General features: G+C 37.7%; 1 protein-coding gene across 5 annotated transcripts in view; it reads left to right on the top strand.

The window, feature by feature from the left end:
• Positions 1-15463, top strand: part of nhsl1a (NHS-like 1a) — a 66493-nt gene that overhangs the window by 30520 nt on the left and 20510 nt on the right. Inside the window, exon 1 of one of the 5 annotated variants that reach the window (XM_017476343.3) lies at positions 11889-12104. The exons of the other annotated variants lie outside the window; for them this stretch is intronic. Within the exon in view, the coding sequence (XP_017331832.2) occupies positions 12050-12104 (55 nt within the window). The 5' untranslated portion in view covers positions 11889-12049. Of the gene's footprint in view, positions 1-11888; positions 12105-15463 lie in introns of those variants that run through there. 5 annotated transcript variants of the gene reach the window in all.

Raw genomic sequence — 15463 nt, 5'->3', positions numbered from 1 at the left:
TTCTGTCATAGTTTCCTTAAATCTTTTGGTAGTGGGTTCACCACCAATTCACTATTCAGTAGAAATATATAATTCTACATGTAGGGTGTACGGACGAACAAAACATTCCATTGTCTTTGTAGATTTTATGTGGGTGCTTGGCAAAAAAAAAGAGCATATTGTAGGCTGCTCTGTGATGGTGTCCAAATTAATATTAATGACTTGACTTAATTTAATGAGTCAGTGAATTATTTAATTAAAATATGCATCATACTGCAGCTACCACATGGAGACTGTGCTTCTGTGACAGATTTTTTATGAAATTCCTGTCAGCAAAAGCAGATGCTATTTTCATATTATCCTTCAGGCAGGTGGGCATTTTAAATATACTCACACCAGGTGTTACTTGGACACCACGCTACCATATATGATGAATTTTGCAATATTATTGTCATTGAATCAGGCCTGTTAAAATCAGTGCACCTATTCAGTGTTTGGACTGGCTGCTGTAGTTTGAAAACATAGATGGAGCGCCAGGATCTTAGCTAGTATCAGAGACGATCACTTTGCGTTAATGGCTCATCCCACCTGACAATATGGAGACAGATGTCTCTCAAGGGCTGTACTACACAGAGCCTTAAAAAGCTCATTAAGTTTGGTTTGTTGTGCAATGAAACGGAAGCCACAGTGGTCATTCCACACATTTTTTTGTTGTTGTACGGTTTATAGGCTATAGAGATGCTCTCCAGAGTGCAGTACACCCTTAGAGGCTTGCAGCAGTTGTGTAATTTTCTATACAGGCCTGCTGGCTTGTAGTCTATCTTCATGTACTAGACCTTTCAGATGCTTAGGGTAAATAGCAAAAAATAAAAAGAGGTAACCATGTTAGCATGCCATTATTAAAAACAAAATATTTTCTTTGCTTTATTGCATTCCGTTCGCAACCTTTCCATCTCTTGAGTAGGACGTTTCTTAATTTCCTCCACCAGATGGCACCAGTTCCGTTTTAATTTTAAAATCAAATACACCAAATTGATCAAATTCTTTAATCTGCACTATGCTATAAACGATAGCAGTAAACAGAAAACACTGGTATCATAAAATTGCTCTTTATATGTACAGATGAGATGAGGTCTTAGAGGTCTGTACATGGGGAGCATGGTTTCAAGGTAAGTTGAGGTTTTTTAAAGGTAAAATATCAGATAATGTGATTCACAGGAAGCAGGATGTCACCCAGTATTCAGGCTAATTTTAATGGCAATTTGATGTTATTACTGCAGTGTTTTCACAGGAAGTGTACAGTGCACATGGTGGGTGAATACGTAGAATAGCAAGGGAATTTGAACATGGTTCTAGACAGATGCAAGTACTAATACTTATAAAGCAAGCAAGCATGACATCTTGTCAAATAGCAGCTGGCTTTTCATCAAATACATTCATCTAAATAGTTAGACCGTTCTCTTGCATAAATAGATCAAACATTATAAGAGAAAGACTCTATTTTTACATGCAGTGATTATTTTATCAGACAAAATGCAGTCATGAATCAATTATTGTGATTCAGGGCTACTAAGTGTGAAAATGCAGCAATGAACAATGACTAAGTTCTGGGGAATAAGAATACCGTTTGATTGGCTGCTTTTTTCTCTCTCCTGTTGTCATGTTCTGCTTGAGCCAATGAGCAGTCTGCCTAAAGCACAGGGGCTCTGTGAAACAGAAATGGCTCACACATTGGGAGTCTGCATACTAAACTTATCATACACTTTTTTTTTAAGTCTTGAATGTTGCATGTCATACATCATTATCTGAATGCACATCCAAACCTTTACATACAGTATCTTTTTATTTTTTTAGAGATAGAGATTGCATGAATAGATAAATATTTTGTCTATTTAAAATGAAATTGTACTTGAATTCCCTTCATCTGGCTTCACTGACAACCCAAAAATTTCTACTGTATATAACACCTACAATAGTATACTAAAAAAAAAATGAGTATAAATCTACAGAATGGAATTATCCTGAGCACTGTGACTTGTTTGCTAATGTAAGAATATAGCATTAATTCTTGAAACCCTGTTGGTTTAAACACAGTTTTGAATAAATTGCATTTGTAAAATGTGTGTGGAGCACTTTGGAAAAACAGGACACGAATCATTTGTTGCAGTAAAGTACATAAAGGGCTAATCTAAAATGCGATCAACATTTAAGCTAATAACTGTTGTTAGCAATCTAATGAGAGTTATTTCAGTTCAGTTTCTATATATTTCTTTAAATGGGGCTGTTCTGTGACTGCCAGAATCATTGACCCTAAGTAACTGCTAATTATATTTGTAGCACGCAGGTGGTGCAGAATATTTTGGTTTTTTTTTTATTTTTTCTATTCATTCCCCCTCTACCACGAATACTAGGTTTTTATATGTTTACATTTATTAGCCTAAGTGAATCTGTATTGCTGACTCTCAAATTAGAGAAGAAATGCCTGAAAATTCCAATTTAAGGTTTAGTATTGAAATTGATTTGGTCTTGACTACCATTTAGCCTTGGTATTGAAAAAAGTTCACTTCATTTCACTACAGTCCTGTTTTAGCCAAGATCCACACAGAACCCCACCCTTGCTCGTATAATATCGTGTAGACGTGTAACAGTAATCCCTTAAAGGCTCTGGTATTCTCTGCTGATTTACTGTAGGAGGTCAAATTTCCCATTTAGCTGGAGCCGGCCCAGTTTTCTGACACAGATATTGGCACACTTTTTCGATCTCCTGGCAGAGCAGACATTTCACAGATCAATAAGCCAAATATGCCCTTTCAGACAGAGTAAAGGCTGGTTTCTGTATTATTAACGTGTTCTGTCTCTGGATTTGTCTACTGTGACGTATCAATTCAACACCCTAGTATATACAGAAAACATGTGGAAAGAATGTGTTCTGTTACATTTTTATTTATTTATTATATATATTTTTTATTTTATTTTATGTGACTATTTTGCCTTGTAATGAAATGTGTTTTTGGCATGATGTCAGATCGGCCTGTATTTAAAATAGTATTTTGTTAGATCAAGTGGATATGATTTTTAAAATGTATTTTATTTATTTATTTATAATTTGACAGAACACTAATAAGAAACATTCAAAGAAAGATGAATTTGGATGCAGAAAAGTTATTTTTAGAATACTCTTGTATTTCGGTGTTCTGTGGTATCAATTTGCAAAGACTTATAATGTGACTCCCATTATTGTAGTAACACTAGCTTAGAATAACTCACAAAAGATTGGGTTAAATTGCACAGATAATTCAAATGTAGATGTGTGAACTGAGACATCCCTTGCACGACATACCAATGCTTATTGCATTGCATTCTGTTAGTGATGTTGCATTGGAGGTGTGATGCCTTAGCAGCAGTTTGTGTGAAGGGCAGGTCTGCAGTGTGTTCTGCCTCCTGCCTCTACTGATTTGTCTGCATTGAGTTAATAAAGCTATGTCTTGGCTGGAGACTGCAGGAGTGGTTGTGGCTCTGCAGTGGTTAAAGTGATTTTGACTAAAAAAAAAATCACCAGATAGTAACATGACTGCACTTTACAAATTTCACCTTGTTATGAATATTTGCTAAATGGGCAAAATTTTATCACACTCACCAGCAACTTCAGAATGAACAGCATACTGGGTAGGTCCCTCTTTTGCTCTTAGAACAGCCTTTATGGCATGGATTCTACAAGGTGTTAGAAACATTCCTGTAAGATTCTGGTCCCTGTTGACATGATTGCATTACATAATTGGTGCAGATTTATCAGCTGCACATTCATACCATGAATCTCCTGTTCTACCACATCCCAAAGGTGCACTATTGGGCCATAAAGAGATCTACATGGTCAGCAACAATAATCAGAGATGCTGTGGCATTCAAATGATGCTTGACTAGTATTAAGAGGCTGAATATGTGCCCAAATCCCCAACACCATTACACTACCACCACCAGCCTGAACTGTTGACACAAGGCAGTTTGGGTCCATGGATATACAGGAAAAAGAAAGTACACCCTTCTTCAATTCTATGTCTTTATTTATAACAATTATATTATATATTATAACAATTGTATGATTCTCAACAACTTCTATAAACAAACAAATAACTTCAGCTGAGAACCAAAAAAACACAACAGATTTTAATATATAGTATTTTTTTTCGCCAAAAAGTAAACCAACATTCAGAAACCAGGTGAGGAAAAAAAAAAGTATATTCTGAAATTCAGTGACATGTACAACCCCAATTCCAAAAAAAGTTGGGACAGTATGGAAAATGCAAAAAATAAACAAAAACAAAAAGAGTAAAAATTGTGTGAAAAACGAGTGAAAATTCAGTTCACCCTGTACTATATTGAAAACACATTATTAACACATTATTTGATGTTTTACTTTGGGAATTTTAATTATTTTTGAAAATATACAGTCCTTTCAAATTTGATGACTGTAACACACTCCAAAAAAGTTAGGACCGTCGACTATTTACCACTGTGTTTCTTTTAATAACACTTATTAAGCGTTTGGGCACTGAGTGAAGACCACAGTTGGTTAAGTTTAGCAAGCTGAATTTTCACCCATTCATTAGGGCCTTCGTTGCCTTATTTTGCGCTTTATAATGTACCACACATTCTCAAGCAGAGACAGGTCAGGGCTGCAGGCAGGCCATGGTAGCACCCGCGCTGTCTGCTTACGCAACCATGCGCTTGTAATCCGGGAAAAATGTGGTTTGGCGTTGTCCTGCTCTGGATGACATCATATGCTACTCCAAAATGTGTACATATCTTTCTGCATTAATGGTGTCCTCACAGATGTGCAAGTTACCCATGCCATGGGCACTGACACACCCCCATACCATGACAAACACTGGCTTTTGGACACTGATAACAGCTTGGATGGTCCTTTTCGTCTCTGGCCCAGAGAACACAACGGCTGTTTTGTCCAAAAACTATTTAAAATGTTGACTCATTGGACCACAAAATACGATTCCACCGTGCTACTCTCCATCTCAGATGAGACTGAGACCAGAGAAGTCAGCAGCGCTTCTGGACAGTGTTGATGTATGGCTTCTGCTTTGCATCGTAAAGTATTAACTTGCATCTGTGGATGCAGCGGCGAATGGTGTTGATTGACAAAGGTTTACCAAAGTATTCCAGAGTCCCTTCCCATGTGAGGATGCCCATCACAGACTCATGACGTTTTTAAGACAGTGACGTCTGAGGGATCGGAGATCATGTACATTCAGAAGTGGTTTTCACAGGGAAACCTGGAGCCTATCCCAGGAAGCATCCAGCATACAAGGCGGGGTACACCCTGGACATGGTGCCAATCCATAGCAGGGCACACAATCACACTCACATTCACACACCCATTCATACATTACGGACACTTTGGACACGCCAATCAGCCTACCATGCATGTCTTTGGACTGGGGGAGAACATGCGAACTCTGCACACACAGGGCCACATTGGGAATCGAACCCCCGTTTGAGGCGAACGTGCTAACAACTAAGCCACCCTGCGCGCTATATGTATGTGTATATATATGTACTTATATATACGTGTATATATATATATATATATATATATATATATATATATATATATATATATATATATACATACATATATATATATATATACATATATATATATATATATATATATATATATATATAAATATAAATATATATATATATATATATATATATATATATATATATATATATATATATATATATATATATACAAACAAACATCTGGTCTTTTTCTATTCTTCAACTGTCTAGTTTCGGTGAGTCTGTGCCCATGATAGCTTCAAATTCTAGTTTGAGTGGAACCCAATCTGGTCTTCTGCTGTTGTTTCCCATCTGCTTCAAGGTTTGATGTGTTATGTGTTCTGAAATGCTTTTGTTCTCACCATGGTTGTAAAGAGTTTTCTGAGTTACTATAGACTTTCTGTCAGTTCAAACCAGTCTGATCATTCTCCTCTGACCTCTCTCATAAACAAGGTGTTTCATCCTGCAGACTCTCCACACAAAGGAAGTTGTGTTTTTTCTCGCATTATTCTATGTAAACTCTAGAGATTATTGTGTGTGAAAATCACAGGAGATTAGCAATTTCTGAAATACCAGCCCATCTGGTACCCACAACCACGCTATGGCTAATGTCACATAAATGAATGTTTGACCTGAACATTAACTGAAGCTATTGACCTGTATCTGCATGATTTTATCCATTGTGTTGCTGCCAAATGATTGGTTGATTGGATAACTGCATGAACATCCAGTTGTACAGGTGCTCCAAAGGTGGATGTATGGTGAGTGTATATTATTATCAAATTAGCACACACTATTCAAATTTTGCCTCTGACTATTTCCAGTTTCACTGGCTTAGAAATTAAGTTGTATGACACGCAGTGCTCGAAGTGGACCGGTACTAACCAGAATGCAGTACCGGCATTTCTGCAATTTACTCTTTGGTGTATCGTGACTTTTTCTTGTATACTGGCATGTCTCACAAGCTCTCGGTACTCTTTTCTGCCTTCTTCATATCAGGTTCTGGGCAATTCATAATTACCCTACATATTACACAGGGGACTCTCCTATTCCCGTTCTCTTGACAAGTCAAGATAAATAATAAAAAAAATTCTCAAGATAAATTAATGGTTGTCTGTTGTTATATAACGTAACATTAATGCAAGTCTAAGTAACATAACATTAAAGCTAAGCAAAGTTAATGTCAGTATTGTTGTCTTGGCTCCAAAAGGGCACAAAGAACATGAATGAGTCAGACAATGGCTACATGTTTACATTAAATTCCATTTAAGGTCCATATTCGGGTTGTGGCCATATTCCGAATAACAATATATAAGTGCAGACCATAATAATGTTTATATGTGTACAGGCATTGGAATATTCCTGTACACATGGTTGTTGTAAGTATGCCTGTGTTGCCATTCCTAAATACCTAGCCTACAGCTAAGCATCTGTTAGCACCCACAATTCCTTGCAAACTGAGCATGCACATATACCTCCTTTCAGTGAAATTTGTGTATAAGGTGTTTACATGCAGCAAATTTCCATTTAACACACACACACACACACACAATATAATAATAATAATATTCAAACTAATAGTATATAGTATCATACAGATATTGCATTATTACATAATTATATTATTATAGTAAAATACAGATATTACATTATTAAATTATTATATATCATTATTCTATATTTTAAAATTAATAGTTTCAAAAGTGGCTGTCCCTTTGAGTAAATACATTTATGTTGTGAACATCAGTGATATCTCCAAGTATATTTTATTCACTGTAGATATGCAGAATCTAATACTTAGCCAATATCGGCCGATTCACAGGACGACATGTGAATAAGGGGAGTACTGGCGCTTCTTTTCCACTTCCAGCACTGTATATATGAAATCTTAGTCAGGCTTTACTACGGGAAAACAAAGCTTTTAACACAAAAGCGACAGATAGTTATTATTTTAAACTTTCTGTCAGGTAATGGAACAACAAAAAAAACAAACAGTTAAATACATTTAAATACTGTGCTATAAAACAATTGATCTTGGCCATTACACAATTAATCTGGACCATTATAAATGTTTTGTTTGTTTGTTTGTTTGTTTGTTTGTTTTTTAATATTTGGAACGGGAAAAGGATGAATGAGTGTATTGCCTTGACACACATTGATGGGGAAGAACCTAAAATGTAAAAATGTAAAAATTTTAGTTGTTCGGGTTGCCAAGTTTTAAAATCAACTACTAGACACCTCCATAGCAACTAGCTGTTTGTAAGGCTTGCAGATCCTGAACTTCACCAAACAGCATTGAAACTACAATTGAAATCATGGTTAGATAAGACTAAAATTAAGCATTCTGTTTATGTACACCTTTATAATGTTTGGTGAAAAGGGCTGACTGCACACTGGAAAGTGGTCTGATAATTTAGGATTGAAATACACAGGCTATCATGAGTCACAATGTGGGCATTCTTCCCTAAACATGGTTACTATAGTAATGACGTCTACATGCATCATTTAGGAGCCAGAAACAGTTGTCTTATGTAGTGTGTAATAGCCGTGAAAGGAGATAAAGCTTCCAAGTGGGTTGGCTTGGACACTTTTGTTCCTCTGCTGTCCATTTTGACATATGTTTGCCATATTAACATCATGGATGCTTTATTGATCAGGAATTACCAGAGAGTATTTTGTGAGTAGTTAACATCCAGTCATAAGTACTAGGTATCCGTGCAGTCACAAATATTTTATTATAATTGTCAGTTTAAGCCATAATGCACCTCCTGAGGAACAGACTCATGGATGGCCACCACACTAATTGGAGAGATGTTTTTGTGTCTCCAGCATATGTAGAACATACACATATATGCGTTTGTGCATCTGTTGCAATTTGTGTTATTTCCGTCAGCACAAACACAAACCCACAATCTCTAACACACATTCTGCTTTTTACAATTTAACAGAAATAGTGGCTTCTTTAAGTGGCTGTCCTTTCCAGTGTGCCGGCAGTTAGATTGATGAGTGCTTGTTGACCTGCAGGTGACTGATGACATTGGACCTGAATGGCTCTATTGTGCAGAGCTACGGATTGAAGGACAAATGATAAGAGCTTGTTATGATTACATTGTTAGGCCTCACTTGTCTGTCATCATCACTAAGCATAAATTGCTCTCTTGTTAAGGGGACTCCACATATTTGTATTTGAACTCTTGCATCCAATCAGTTATATGATTTTTTCCTGTAGAAGATGTGAGCAGTTTCTCTGATCCTCATTTTCTCTCAATGATTTCTCAAGACAATGATCTCTTTTCCTTCATGTAGCAATGCAATTTTGAATATATGAATAAAGAAAATCAGCTTTTGAGCATCAGTTAAACACATTGATTGGCGAACATGTATTTTTTTTTACACTGAACAAGGACCAGCTTATATTACACAGGTCCTTTGCATAAACAATAAAGAGAAATTGATTTTTGTATTCAGAACTGGGTCGCACATTGAGTAGTATTTCTGCCTCATAGCTGTAGGGCCCCAGTTCGATTCAGAGCTTGGGTTACTGTCTGCGTGGAATTTCTCCCCATGTGCACTAGGATTTCCTCCAGTTTCCTCCCACCTCCCCAAAAACGTGCCAGTTTGTCTAAGATAAATTGCTCTTTGGGATGAATGGGTGTGTGATGCCCTGTGATAGATTGGTGTCCCATCTGGGGTGTACTCCCAGCCCAGTACAAAGTGGTTACTGAAAGCGAATGAATACTGCATTCAGATGAGTGTACAATGGTGCTATGTACTGTAACAATTATTGCTTACAGCCCTATCTTTAATAAAATACTTACTGAAATTATATCAAAGTGCCATTAAACATACGCTCTCTATGTATTTTGCTGATAACTCCATGCGTTTTTTCGTTTCAGTGATTTTGAAACTTGAAGCTGTTCTGGAACAGTATCTCATGGTGGCCCAACCCCTTACTAAATTTGTGCTGGCTTTTTCCCCTTTAATTTGTCACCTATCCGTATATATTCTTTTAAAAATCATATATATTTTCTCTCCCACTTTCATGGGTTTTTTTTCTTCTATTTTTTTCTCGTATTCACAACACTACACACAATAGACAGCTTACCCAGAAACCCAACTTGCCAACTTAAAAAAATTTAAATAAATGAAGGGTCATTAAGCAGCTACTCCATCTTTGCACACCAAGCCTAATGCAGCCATGGATTCCCAACTTGCATGCAATGCCACATTTTTTTTTGCCACGGGACTGTGTTATGTAAATTAGTAGCTTTAATTAGGGCAGGCAAGAGGATTTTTCTACTAATCACTCTGCACATTTTACTTAGCCTTATCACACCATAGGTGACTCCAAATGATTAGATTTAGTACAGTGCAAAAGTTATCAAGCATCTCAGTGTTGAGGAGCCTTTTTGAAACAGTCACATGTAGAATGTAGTGGTGATAAATCAGTGTAGATGAGAAAAATCTGACTCCAATTCCCCGGTGCTGAGTTGATTAGTGAAGACATCCTTAACACCCCACTGTTTCTTCACATCCTCGTTGTCATGGTGGTGCCACAGAGGTGGTAGTCTGGGTATTAAAGGCTTGTTCGCTGTACCCCCAGCTGCTTATTCATCACTTTATTGAATGTGTTGTCTGAGGAGGAGAGGAGCCTCACACAAACCTGTCTGCTTTTGCAGATCAAACTAGACCATACAATAGGATCAGCAAGACACAGCGAGACACAGACCATAGTGTGAGTCTAGGATACTATGAGGCGAGTGATAGGAATTTACTCCCAACTGTGAACAAACTATGGAACTAACTGTGGAAGTAATTTACTTATGACTGAAACTGCAATTATTGTTCTTGCTTGAAGTTGCTACTTTTTATTTTTATCTGTGTAATTCAGTTCACTTCAAATACTTTGAAATCCTAAAAGTACTAAATACCATAATAAGACTTCTGCATAGCTGGCAAGTATTTCCTCATCTAGTCATAGATTCATGTAAGATATTTCCACAGATATTGGGAGATGGCCTTGACAATAAAATGGCTTTGATAGAAGTACGGAATCTGCAATCCTTTCCCTGTTAAACCCCTAAGCGAGGTCTGGTGCAATCAGATAATTAGACAAATGTACTCCTATTTCTAGGCCCTATAAATTCTTAGAGTACACTGCTAATATATATATATATATATATATATATATATATATATATATATATATATATATATATATATATATATATATATATATATATATATATATATATATATATATATATATATATATATATATATATATATATATATATAGGATATTGAGGGCCATGGCACAATCAATAAACAGGAAGTAGTTCTATAGCAAGTTCAAGTACCAGTGAGGGTTGGGTTATAAAATAATTTACTTCAAAGTCCCATTAAATCCATTATTGAAAATGTAAGGAATTTTTTATTTTATTTCTTTATCCACCTAAACATTCTAGACTATTTTGTTTAGTTCTGTGACGTAAAATCTCAGTTTTGGAGCTACTAAATATTGAAAAGTCAAAATATAGCCCAAGTCCAAGGGAGGAATACTTATGCGAGCTAATGTATTTATACCTGTTTTAAAATATCAGCTCTAAAGCCCTTTAGTAAAGAACAGATGTCCCTTTCAGACTCTGCCACATGTTAAAAGAAAAAAAAAAAAAAGGACCCAGTCTGCAATTTAATTGTGGTTTTCATGTAGGATCTTGTGTGCAGAATATAAATGATGGGTGTATTACTGCACTGAACTCCTACAGCTCTGGACCGGCCCCATGTGAAAACGCTGAGTGCTTCATTCATGCTTTAAATGAGAGAGAGAGAAGGAGAGAGATAAGTAGAGTGAGTGTGAAAGAGAGAAAGAGCTGATTATTGCTTCGGTGATGAGCCAATGCAGCACTTCCGTGTTAATCAAGACTAGGACTTGATTCCTAAAATTAACTCTCATCGTAAGGAATTGTTTCCCATTTCTATCTACTTTCGCTTGCTTTAACGCTCTAAATGAAATGCAATGGCTGAGAGAAGACTTATGTCAGGTATGCAGACAGGAGCTGATTGTGGGTGATGAATAGTGCACTGGTGCAGGACACCTGCAAAGCTTTCGAGTAAAGACAAGGTGAGAGAGGACTTTGCTCAATCCAGCAAAGCAGAAGGACAAGAATCAGAATTGCTCTGCGGCAAGAGACACAGGGAAGCGAAACACAATGTGTGAGCAGAGGAAGGGTGGGTCTGAAAGAGGCAGAACTCTGACAGCAGAGAGGGGGAGAAGGGGGGGCGGTGAACATTGCTTTTCCAGTCAGCATAAAATGAGTAGACGATGTGTGTAAAGTGGGCAGTACCACTGTGATGCTTTCCCTCCCTGCACTCAATTTTGCCTCTATTCCCACATACACACACTCACACACTCCCACTAATGCTAATGCTAGACTAACATCACACACACATTTCTCAGGAGAAGCCTTGTTGCCAGTTTTGAGGTTCCACAATGGTGTTCATTGGCATAACTCTTAAATCCGTCATTAAGTACTTCAGGAAGAAAGGTAAGCTCCTCTTTCTGACACCTCCTGCAGCCAGATTTATATCATTGGAGCACTGGCTCAAGGTCAGCTATACTTTGAGTGTTTTAGGGTGTGGAATGTTTCATTACTGTTACACTGGGTTAGATGCATGTGACTGTATAGGAGAATGAATGTGCTTCTGAGTGACCTTGCTCGTGAAGACTAGTGAAAGGAGACAGGTGTGGTTTGTAATTAGCCTAATGTTTCAATATGTCTTCTTGTACATTTTCGCATGTTAGATGACACTGTTAGATGAGATTGCGGGACATTCTCACTGAGCGCACTGCATTTTCATTTGTGTTGCTTAGTGACCAGTATAGACAACTATTCCGGTTTGCTAGTCGTTTATAGGCTACTGCAGGCATGGCTAATCAGGTTTTCTCTAGTGTAAGCACATGACTTTAATTAAATTGATTGTTAGTAAGAAATGTTAGATGAAGGAAAATTCATTAGTTAATGACTGATTAGGAATTCACTGCAGCTGGTTACATTTAATGAAGGAACAAGCTTGAACCAGATGTTGTATCACCTTGAAACAGCTTTTACGAGATGTGAGAGATATGAAAATGAATGCTGGTAGGTTTATAAATGGTGGAATGGAAGGGGATGGGAAATCAATTTGCAATGGTTATGGAGATAGGAAAGGTTACCATGTTTATCCAAATATTTTTTAAAATTTATCTCACAGCTTATATTCTTTCCCTCTGTTACAGTGTGTTGCATAAATATTGACACTCTTGCATTTTTTATAGTGTTTATGTCATGAATCTACACAGCATAGCCCATCATATCGATGTGTGTGTGTGTGTGTGTGTGTGTGTGTGTGTGTGTGTGTGTGTGTGTGTGTGTGTGTGTGTGTGTGTGTGTGTGTGTGTGTGTGCGCGCATGTGTGTGAGCATGTGTGTGTTTGAATACACAAGTATTCACCTTCATTGCTATGAAACCCTTAAATGAATTCCGGTGCAAACCGTTAGTATCAGAGGTCACATAATTTACAGGCGTATTTACAGTGCATCCGTAAAGTGTTCACAGCGCTTCACTTTTTCGACATTTTGTTATGTTACAGCCTTATTCCAAAATGGATTGAATTCATTATTTTCCTCAAAATTCTACAAACAATACCCCATAATGACAACATGAAAGAAGTTTGATTGAAATCTTTGCAAATTTATTAAAAATAAAAAACCAAAAAAGCCATGACACTCAAAATCGAGCTCAGGTGCATCCTGTTTCCACTGATGATCCTTGAGATTTTTCTACAACTTGATTGGAGTCCACCTGTGGTAAATTTAGTTGATTGGACATGATTTGGAAAGGTACACACCTGTCTATATAAGGTCCCACAGTTAACAATGCATGTCAGAGCACAAACCAAGCCATGAAGTCCAAGGAATTGTCTGTAGACCTCTGAGACAGGATTGTATCGAGGCACAGATCTGGGGAAGGGTACAGACACATTTCTGCAGCATTGAAGGTCCCAATGAGCGCAGTGGCCTCCATCATCCGTAAATGCAAGGAGTCTGGAACCAGCAGGACTCTTCCTAGAGATGGCCGCCCGGCCAAACTGAGCTATCAGGGAAGAAGGGCCTTAGTCAGGGAGGTGAGCAAAAACCTGATGGTCACTCTGACAGAGCTCCAGTGTGTCTCTGTGAAGAGAGAAGAACCTTCCAGAAGAACCGCCTTCTCTGCAGCACTCCACCAATCAGGCCTGTATGGTAGAGTGGCCAAGCAGAAGCCACAGCCTGCCTGGAGTTTGCCAAGAGGCACCTGAAGGACTCTCAGACCATGAGAAACAAAATTCTCTGGTCTGATGAAACAAAGATTGAACTCTTTGGCCTGAATGGCAAGCATCATGTCTGGAGAAAACCAGGCTCCAGACATCACCTGGACAATACCATCCCTACAGTGAAGCATGGTTGTGGCAGCATCATGCTCTGGGGATGTTTTTCAGCAGCAGGAACTGGGAGACTAGTCAGGATCGAAGGAAAGATGAATGCAGCAATGTACAGAGACATCCTTGATGAAAACCTGCTCCAGAGCGCTCTGGATCTCAGACTGGGGCGAAGGTTCATCTTCCAACAGGACAGCGACCCTAAGCACACAGCCAAGATAACAAAGGAGTGGCTACAGGACAACTCTGTGAATGTCCTTGAGAGGCCCAGCCAGAGCCCAGACTTGAACCCGATTGAACATCTCTGGAGAGATCTGAAAATGGCTGTCCACCGACACTCCCCATCCAACCTGATGGAGCTTGAGAGGTCCTGCAAAGAAGAATGGGAGAAACTGCCCAAAAATAGGTGTGCCAAGCTTGTAGCATCATACTCAAAAAGACTTGAGGCTGTAATTGGTGCCAAAGGTGCTTCAACAAAGTATTGAGCAAATGCTGTGAATACTTATGTACATGTTCTTTTTTTGTTTTTTATTTTTAATAAATTTGCAAAGATTTCAAACAAACTTCTTTCACGTTGTTATTATGGGTTATTGTTTGTAGAATTTTGAGGAAAATAATGAATTTAATCCATTTTGGAATAAAGCTGGAACATAACAAAATGTGGAAAAAGTGAAGCGCTGCGAATACTTTCCGGATGCACTGTATATTGAGATCATATGACACTTTGATTGCACACCAGGCATAGCATCATCCCATTTAATCCATTTCACTTCCATTTTGTAACACCACAAAAGAAGTTCAAGAGAGAAAAGTTCAATGGGGAGTGAATACTTATGCAAGACTGCCAAGGGTACTCTAGCTTAGATCATGACATCGTATAATAAATATCTATAATCCATTCTTTTCAATGCATTCTATAGTCATCCTGAACTGAGCTATTCTACTGTGAATATGAGGGGAAGGATCAATAAACACAGACATGCCCTTAGAGCATAATAATGTGTCTGACATGGTTTTGCTCACCCTGAGGTTTATGACATAATTAGTGGTGTAATCTGGGATTGCTTTGGCCAGTCAGAGATATGCAGAGCCACTGTGTTCAGATGCATTGGCCCAGAAATGCTTTATTGGACTGGTAGTGTGTACAGTATACTGCTTTGGACATTATACACGACTGGTGTTTCCAAACCTCCCTCATGTGCCTGCCTCTGCACTTAACATTGTATATTGTCTTTGAATATTCTCATCACAGTATCTGGATGAAAATGAATAAAATAAGTGTGCTGAATGGCTGTAATTCACGTATACGACCAGTTTACTTAGCCTTGACTTTGAGATCTGTAGATTCAATTTATAACAAATAGTTACATGACATAATATCTTGTTTTTATGTGAGTCCAAGTCTTGTATACGAAAACTGTACTTCAATAAATTCTGACCAATTTGCAGT

The sequence above is a fragment of the Ictalurus punctatus genome, chromosome 9, assembly GCF_001660625.3.
Source record: "Ictalurus punctatus breed USDA103 chromosome 9, Coco_2.0, whole genome shotgun sequence".
Lineage (NCBI taxonomy): Eukaryota > Metazoa > Chordata > Actinopteri > Siluriformes > Ictaluridae > Ictalurus > Ictalurus punctatus.
The sequence above is the reverse complement of the archived record's forward strand: the minus strand, read 5'-3'. Positions and strand labels throughout refer to the sequence as shown.